The sequence below is a fragment of the Olea europaea genome, unplaced genomic scaffold (assembly GCF_002742605.1).
Source record: "Olea europaea var. sylvestris unplaced genomic scaffold, O_europaea_v1 scaffold3235, whole genome shotgun sequence".
Lineage (NCBI taxonomy): Eukaryota > Viridiplantae > Streptophyta > Magnoliopsida > Lamiales > Oleaceae > Olea > Olea europaea.
The window spans coordinates 1-8,736 of record NW_019251218.1 but is presented as its reverse complement, the minus strand read 5'-3'; the positions used below and the strand labels follow the sequence as shown (position 1 = coordinate 8,736).

Here is an 8,736-nt window from a genome sequence, read left to right as displayed (position 1 = left end):
AGTTTTTTAGATCTCAGAGTGGACTCTTGTTGCCATGCTTTATAGAATTATATTTTCAGGGGAATTTGGGATAAACAAGTTTTGGTTGTCAATGTGTTGTATGACATGTTTAAAGAGCTGTCAAGATAATTACTGACGATTTCGATTAAATGAATTGACTATATTTTCCTAAATGCTCAAGCACCAAATTCCTTGGTTATTTTTGTTTCTGATCCCATACTCTTGTCAATTTGGAAAAAGAGCTACAAATTATACACCTTTTTGCTCAATCTCATCAAGAAGACTGATGGCGTAGACTTTTCCTTGTGCTAACTTCCAAGCGTATGCAGACAGACACCTCACATATAAATTTGCCGTGTTTCTTCCTGCTTCTTCCTCCCCATCGTCTCTTCAAAAGAAGAATTAGTAGCGTATCTATATTTAGAACTCAAATCTGCATTGTCATTATAGCCTTCTGCTCTACGTTCCCTATATATAGGATAGCAAGCTGTACCAAACTGTCATAAATCCTTAAAGATGTATGCTTTATCTTTAGAGTGACTATAATCTTAATCTCCTTTCCTTTTCTCCACATTGATATAGTCAGTTTCTCGCTTTCTGTTTTACCAATGTAAAGAAAAGCACCCTCCCTCTTGATATTCTAACTCAAGAAAACACCTTAAAAGATATTATACAATTACATTCTGAAATTTGCAGTGCAATGTCAACCATCCTCCAAAAATCTTAGAATTCTAATTATGATGAAAAAGTTTTGTGCAATATTTCATTATTGCAATTATTTTTTACCTTCTTTGCAATTATTATTTTTAATCGTCTCCATATATTGTGCTTGTTGAAATTTAACCAATAATTAGTTGGCCATGCATGTTGATTTGTCATTGAGGAATTTTCTGACGCCAGTCATTCTTTCATCAAATTGCTTGACACTGATTTGACTGCCAATAAATAAATTATGAAACAGGCACCCCTCTTTGGTTCAATGGACCACCCAAGAAGCCAGTTCTATGCAATGCATGTGGTTCTCGGTGGAGAACAAAGGGAACACTGGCAAATTATACTCCTCTACATGCAAGGGCAGAATCTGATGACTATGAGAACCCTAGGGTATCATCTAAGGTTGAGAATGTATCCATTAAGAGTAGAAGGGAGAAAGTTCTCAAACAAAAACAAGATATTGATTTTTCTGAATTTGGAGAGGGTTTGCGCCTGGTCATAACCATGGTTTCCGTAAAGGATTTGATGAAGATACAAGTAATAGATCAAGTTCTGGATCTGCCATATCTAACTCAGAGAGCTGTGCCCAATATGGCAGTGCTGATGCAAGTGATTTAACAGGTTTGTTTGATTTCTAGGCATGATTTACGCATTTGGCACTTAAAATCTGCAAATCAAACTCCATCCTGTTGCCTTATTCGTTATTTACAAATTGCATTCTTACTCAGTCACCAACCCCTAGGAAAAAGATATAGTGGAGTGGTGTAGTTTGATGTTTGTCTGGATTAAAGACACTATTCATTCCTGCTATTAAACATCTTTGCTGCCGATTGAATCGCTTACACATTAATCATCTTTGCAGGCCCTTCCCAATCTGTTGTCTGGGACACAATGGTGCCTTCCAAGAAAAGAACCTGCATCCGTCGATCAAAACCATCTCCATTTGAGAAGATTACCAAAGATTTGTATACTATATGGCATGAACAACAGTCATCATGCTTCTCCGCAACTTCAGAAGAACAATTGCTTCTTGAGAGTAACAAACCTATGGTGTCTGTTGAGATTGGACATGGAAGTGTACTCGTTCGACATCCTAACGGAATAGGTCATGAAGAAGAATCGGAAGCTAGCTCCCTTTCAGTTGATAACAAACAACATCCCATATGTAATGCTTATTCACAGTGCACAACCCTGCCTGTACATATCAAGAAGCCTGCTGGACAGGGCATGGAACAACAACACATTAAGAGGTATTTTATCCATTGTTCTTCAACACTATGAGACAGACTGATCGAAGTTCGTATTTGATACTTCCAGTTGTGGAACATAAAAAAGGGGGATGGTTGATATTAAGCTTATCCATTTCTCACCTGTCTGAGATTCTGTTCAATTATAAATGCCTTAACAGTATATCTCGTCCCATACATATCATAAAGAAGAAATAAAATTGCTTATGGAAAGTTGTTTAACTGGAATGTAAAGTTAATTTTTATCAAGCAGTCTTCGGGTCCAGACATGATTTGGTGAAATTCTTGGAGTTGCGAAGTTATTTGGTGTCTTTAATTAAATCAACAATCGTGTAGTTACTTGAGTTGGAGAGGGATAGTCAATACTTAGAATGGAGACACCTTAATTCCATAGTTTACTTTCAACATTGAATTCTTCTTTGGTTCAGTACTTTGTTTGTTGCCCTTCCATTCATTTTGCATTTTTTCCAATTTCAGAGACAAGGATCAAGTCGAAAAACTTCAGATGGTGGGCCGTCATAATTCACCATTACTTCATGTAGATCTGCAAGTGAGTTATGAATCTGAATATTCTTTTTATACTATGATCAGAAGTACTAATGTTTACTAATGGTAATGCAAGGATTCCGTATTTCTTGAAGGCCTATATGTCAGTGTCACTGGGCGGAATTTTTTTGACAAATTAAACAGGGACATTATTTTCAAAATGAATAAACACATGGACTCATATTGTAAGGCTTGTGCATGATGTGTTTGGATTCGCATAAGAATGAAATTATCCTAATCATTAAATTGATTTGAAGCTTCAAAGAAATTATTCGGAAGAAGTGGACAGCTCTCCTCATAGCATGAGCTAGTAACTTAAGGAAATGAAGTAGCATACTTACTAATCAATCTCAAAATACTAATTTTTGTGATTTGCAGATAATCTAAGACCAGAAAGATCCATAGATTTCTAATAAAAATTGAATTATATTTTCTTTTTAAATTGTATTAGTAGGATGGGTTTTTAACATCTCATTTTTCTTGATTAAGCCTTGTAAAAATCATTAAAATGTTTATATATATATATATATATATGCACACTGACATAAGCTTAACGTGTTTTATGTTGATAATGTTCTCTCTTTTTACATTCAGTCTAAAAAGTATGTTCGACAGTCCTCAATTCAAGGAGAACCTATCATCCTTCCAGAAACTTCTTGCAGAAGGAGTTATTGATAACTCATTGTCTGGCGTGAAAGCAGAAGATTGTATAACTTTGAAGAAACTTGCTTTATGCAATTTGACAAAATCGAAGTGGGTGGAACAATATAATTTACTTAAGGTCTGAACCAATTACATGAGAATTATCTTGTTTTTGGTAAAAGTACACAAGTCGTGGATTGAAGTTATTCTCTTCGAATTTTGTTGTTAACGTGTAGGATGTAAAAGGAAAAAATTTTATCTATGGTTCTGAAGCGGCAGGAGGACTCAGTGCAGTTGTAACTGGTCATTCAGTTAACCTAAAAAGATCAAGAGATGGACAGCATCAAAAGTTTTCAGGTAAGACATTTTCTCATAGATGGAATAACTGAAATGTTTTAGTTTTCTAGGCATGTTTCTGCATGAAAGATATTATTTAACTTAAAATATAATGGATGATAATTTTAAGAATAAATAAATTGCTCCTATAGGTCTGAGAATTTATTTCCCTTTGGCGAATAATGCTATTTGCCGGTGCAGTTTGACCAAAGGAATATCTCATGCTGTAAACTAATAAATATCGTTAGGTGTTGTGTTTGATACGTGATTTTGCATTTGAATGCTTCTATTCAAAATTATTTATATGCTATATAGGGTTTATAATCCAGCCATTTTCTGACCTTGAGTACAGTTTGTCTCCTACAGTTTAACACCAGTTTACTGCAGTCTTTGCTCTGAGGTTATTTCTCTTTGAATGTCTTTATTCTCTAGTTTGTTTTGGTTCCTCTGTTACTATTCCAAGATTTTGACATGTCCCAATAAATTTTGCTGACAAATTTTTTTCCTTTTTACTTCTTCCAACTATTCCCTTGAAATCTTGCTAGTAACTATGTCCAAGTCTAGAACACGTGGCAATTTGCTGCATTATCAGATTTATGTCTTCGATTCTCTTTCATAGAAACTATTGTAAGGATCCTGATGTTGATTTTAGTTTGTCCCGTCAAACATTATGATATCTGTATCCTTGATAATCTGCAAAACAAACTTGACTAATGGAGAACGGTATAATTTAGATCTGGAAATACACTGGAGTACATATGCATTAGGAATAACCTCCTAAATCTTTATTACAGGATCAAAAACTATGATGAAGAACCCCCGAAGGGTGATAATCAAGTCAAGCAACGAACAGAAGGAACCAATAAATAGTGATGGTTGTTGCTTCAGTCCAAGAAACTGATTTTCCTCGCCAAATGATAACGGGTCCCTCAAGCAAGCACTAGTAGTAGCTCAGTACACCCACATATTTTCCGTCCCTGACGGTGTTGAATCCCAATTTATCTCCTCACCGTGGCCATTTCAGGCTTTCAGCGCCTTTTTTATGATTCTGGTGATTGCATTCTGCATATTGTTGGCGAAACTATTTTATGAAACCTTAACATTACATGAAAATGAAACCTTGGATTCGAAGGGATGGACATATATGTCTTTTTATAGGGTTATAAAGATTGTATTATATAGCTTGTGATGCCGAAAAGTTGGCAGATTCCAGATTTTTGTACGCAGGATAGTTGCCAACTGAAAGTTGAGATAATGATCTTTTGGCATGTGCTTCTTATCTTGAATTTTACCTTGTTTAATCTTCTATTATAAAGTGAACAAAATAAATAAATTAACTCAATAAAAACCATGAAGAAACTGGGGCAAGGAAATGCTCTGTTCGTGTAATGATTGTGTAGAATTTATTTTACCACTAGTTGCTAGTGTTGTGTTCCTATATTATATTGTTTGTGAACTTATAAACTTGCACGTATTGAGCCACCATATTTAAATATTTAACTAGTTAAACAATTTATATTTTATTTACATAAATTTATTCTTCAATACTTCTCTAGTAAATGTTGAATTAAGTTTTTAGTCGAGAAGTTTGACATGTACGGTTGTTGAGTTAATCGTCCCAATAATTACAGAATTTGTGTATGTATCCTTGATTATTCTCTCAAGTTCAAATGTCAAGTTTTTGTCACCAAATTTGTCAAAATATTGAACATTACTGATTGGTGACAGCCGTTACACAACTCTAACGAAGTTGGTGACATGACATACGGAGTGCACAGATTGTGCTTAGATGTTGCACGCCAAATTGTCACGTAAGAAAAAATGTCTTTTATTGTTTACTGTACGTCGGAAGATGTTTTTTATTGCTCATTATATTTAAGGTAGTCGAGTATTAGCCACTAAACTTGTAAAATCGATGCCAACCTATCTTGAAAATTTAAGAATGCTATTCCAAATATCATTTTGTACAACAAATAATTTTGCAACATGCTACAAAAAAATGTTTCAAGACATTTTGTAATATACTCGGGCTTTGTTTGAATTATTTTCATGTTCGATCTATAATCTAAATTAACAGTAAGAAAATACAATTCTGGTGACTAATTTTTTAATAAAAAAGGAAAAATTTATTTGCTTTTTGGATGGTTTTTGGTGTAATGTTTTGTTGTTAATGTAAATTGTGGATTTTTGGGTAAATGTCATAGTGTTTTTGTTAAAATAAGTCATTAGAATTGTCAATATTTTCTTCTTGTTAATGTAGATTATAAATCAAATATGGAATTAATTGCAATAAAACTCAAGTATATTGCAAAATATCTTAAAACATTTCCTTGTACAATGTTGTAAACTTATTTTGTTGTATGAAAATGATACTTGAAACAGTATTCCTAAATTTGCACGACAATCTGGCATCAGTGTTACAAGTTTAGTGGCCAAAATCAATCACCTTAAAGTATAGCAAGCAATAAAAAGCATTCTGAAAAGTGTAGTGAGCAATAAAAAAACGTTTTGAAAAGTTCCTTTTGTCATGCCAATGAATAACATTCACTATTTTGATAAGTTCAAAGGCCAAACACAACATTTGAAACTTTACTGAGCAATTGAAGACACATACATAAATTTAGTGATTATTGAGGCAATTAATTCCACGGTTGTTACGAGTCTATCGTTATATTTAGAAAATTTATTCTTCTAGTAACTTTGTTGTTCAATTGTACATATTTTTCATCTATTGATTTTGTTGAATTAGTTTAAGCCCATGTTCGGTGAGAATTAAAATCAAATTTTTAGTAGATTTTAATAAAAATTGATGAAATGTATGGTTAAAATGTTTTGAATTCCATAAAATATACACTAAAAATTAATTGTAGACTTTACTTAAATTCAAATTTGAATTTTAATCCCTGCCAAATAGGAGCTAAGTTTGTTATAGGATCTCTTAGTTGGAATTATTTGCTACATTTTGTATCTATTTAAAAAGTTATCTTACATATTTTATATCTATTAATGAGTGCCAAATCAAGGGTTGAATATTTTAATAATATCAAGGTCGTGGAGTTCTTACTAAAAAATTTCAGAGTGCTTTATAATGCTCATTCAACTTTTTTCGTTTGCACTTCATCCATCATATGCCAAATTCAGTTCCCTTCATTTGCTCTCGTGTCAAAAGAAAATCCTACATGGCAAGTTAATTACAATTCAACAAAATTGTCCAAGTAAAATGTTTCATTACTCATTCAACTTATAGGATGTTGTTTACTAATCAAATTTCAAAATGCTTCCCGATGGTCACTCATCTTTGAGAGTTGTACTCCATTTATCATTTGTCAAAATTCATTCCTTTCATTGCTAACATATCACACGAAAATTTCATGTGACAAATTAAGATTGCTAAAAAAATTACAACTCAAACAAACCATTCATCTTTTGAAAATCACCATATGTGAAACACAACTTTCTCGACCTCATAAACCTCTTCGAGCCTAATTGTTCATCCTTAAAAAATCTTAGCCCTCAATTCACTCATCTCACCCACGTATAGCTAAATTGTATACTAAGACCGAGCCGAACATTGAGAAGGACGTCAGAAGCTACCATTTACAAAGCCCTATTTACCAATTTTATAATCTTCCATTTTGAGGTATGTATCCGACCATTTAAGGAAGACAATGTCATTGAATTTCGAAGTCTAGTGTACGATTGGAACACATTACGGATCGTGTTCGTGTTTGTTGTTCTTCATTTCTCAATCTGATAGGAGTTCGATGACATTTCCTTCCTAAAATGGTCACAGAGACATGTTTGCAAAACTGGAAGATTTTAAAGAGACGCTAGACACATTGTACAATTGAGGTATGATTTTATTAGTAGCTTCTCGCATTCTTCTCAAAAATCAATCATGTCTCAGTATACAATTTAACTTTACGTGGGTGAGCTGTGTGAATTGGGGAGTTAGTATTTTTTGGAGCTGAAATTGGGGAGGAAATTATTGGGGCTTAAAAAAGTTTATTATGGGGCAACATTTCACATATAGCAATTTTGATGAGTTGCACGATCTGACCGAGTTACAATTTTTTTAACATCATAACTTGCCAGTGGGATGCGACATATCAACAACAAAAGGAATGAAATTTGGTAGATAATGAATGGAGTGCAACTCATAATGATGAGTAACCGTTGAGAAGCATTTTAAAGTTTGACGAGTAAATTGTGACCATAATTATAAGTTGGGTGAGTATGAAAAATTTAACTCGTATGATTTGGCTAAGTTGTAATTTTTAAAGGCCATAACTTGTCACGCAGTCCGTGAAATTTCAATTTGACACTTCAGTGTTGAGGAAAACGAAATTTGGTTAATGATGGATGGAGTGTAAAAAATATATATAACAGTTAGGTCAAACAAATTACAATCTTTGATTCAATCAGGTCACTTGATCCAAATCTGTTAGGTGGACAAACAAAAACCAAAAGAGGGGGGGCCCTTGAAATGAGGGTTATTTCAAGGATTTGGAGGCTGTTATAGGAGGTTGATAAAGATTATTAAAAATCCTACTCAGTACTCTTCTTAATTTAGATATCTTTTTCTTTTAATAAAATAATATCCCTTTTTTTTTTTTTTTTTTAAAACAAAAACATGCCATCTGAGATATATGAACTTGGGCCTAACTCCATTCTTTTAAGGACACCACTTGCACTCCCTTAAAAAGAATTCTTAAAACAATGATCCCTTTCCCTCTTTTATGCGTCTCCTAGCCTCTCCACTGGGCCTTTACGCTTTTAGAGGTCACTCAGGGCTTATTTTAAAAACAGTTTTAAACTTTTAACTTGGAGTTAAGACATGCTTTTATCATATACTCAGCATGAAGCATAAAATTCTTTACAAGAATAATAAAACTTTATAAACAACAACTGCTCTTAAAAGATCTGGAACTAATATTAATTATTAGCACCATATCTTAGAACTATAAACATACCTACTGGAATGATCCATCAGTAGTTTAAAAATAAAATATTTTTGTGGGATATTATTCTATCTAAGAATAAGAACAATTAAGAATTTCCCTTTCGGGAAGGAAAGAAAATTAGAACATATTTGAGAGAACTCAAAACTTTGTATTGGATATATTTTCTTGTGTCTCCACAAATGAAAGAATGATCTCCTTATATAAGAGAAAAAAGAGAGAGGAAGCGTTTTTCAAAAGCAAGGAATCTTTGCTTTTTTCAAAACGTCAAAAAGAAAACAGTAAAAAGC

At 33.1% G+C, this 8,736-nt stretch overlaps 1 protein-coding gene and 1 pseudogene across 1 annotated transcript; both read left to right on the top strand.

The window, feature by feature from the left end:
* Positions 1 to 91: 91 nt before the first annotated feature.
* On the top strand, positions 92 to 2,627 carry LOC111385633 (annotated as a pseudogene).
* Positions 2,628 to 3,027: 400 nt separating this feature from the next.
* On the top strand, positions 3,028 to 4,409 carry LOC111385635 (GATA transcription factor 26-like). Its single transcript, XM_023010046.1, has 3 exons — positions 3,028 to 3,288; positions 3,386 to 3,506; positions 4,280 to 4,409. The coding sequence occupies exons 1-3, from the start codon at positions 3,040 to 3,042 to the stop codon at positions 4,384 to 4,386; spliced, it is 477 nt and encodes a 158-aa protein (XP_022865814.1). The 5' UTR covers positions 3,028 to 3,039; the 3' UTR covers positions 4,387 to 4,409.
* Positions 4,410 to 8,736: the final 4,327 nt, after the last annotated feature.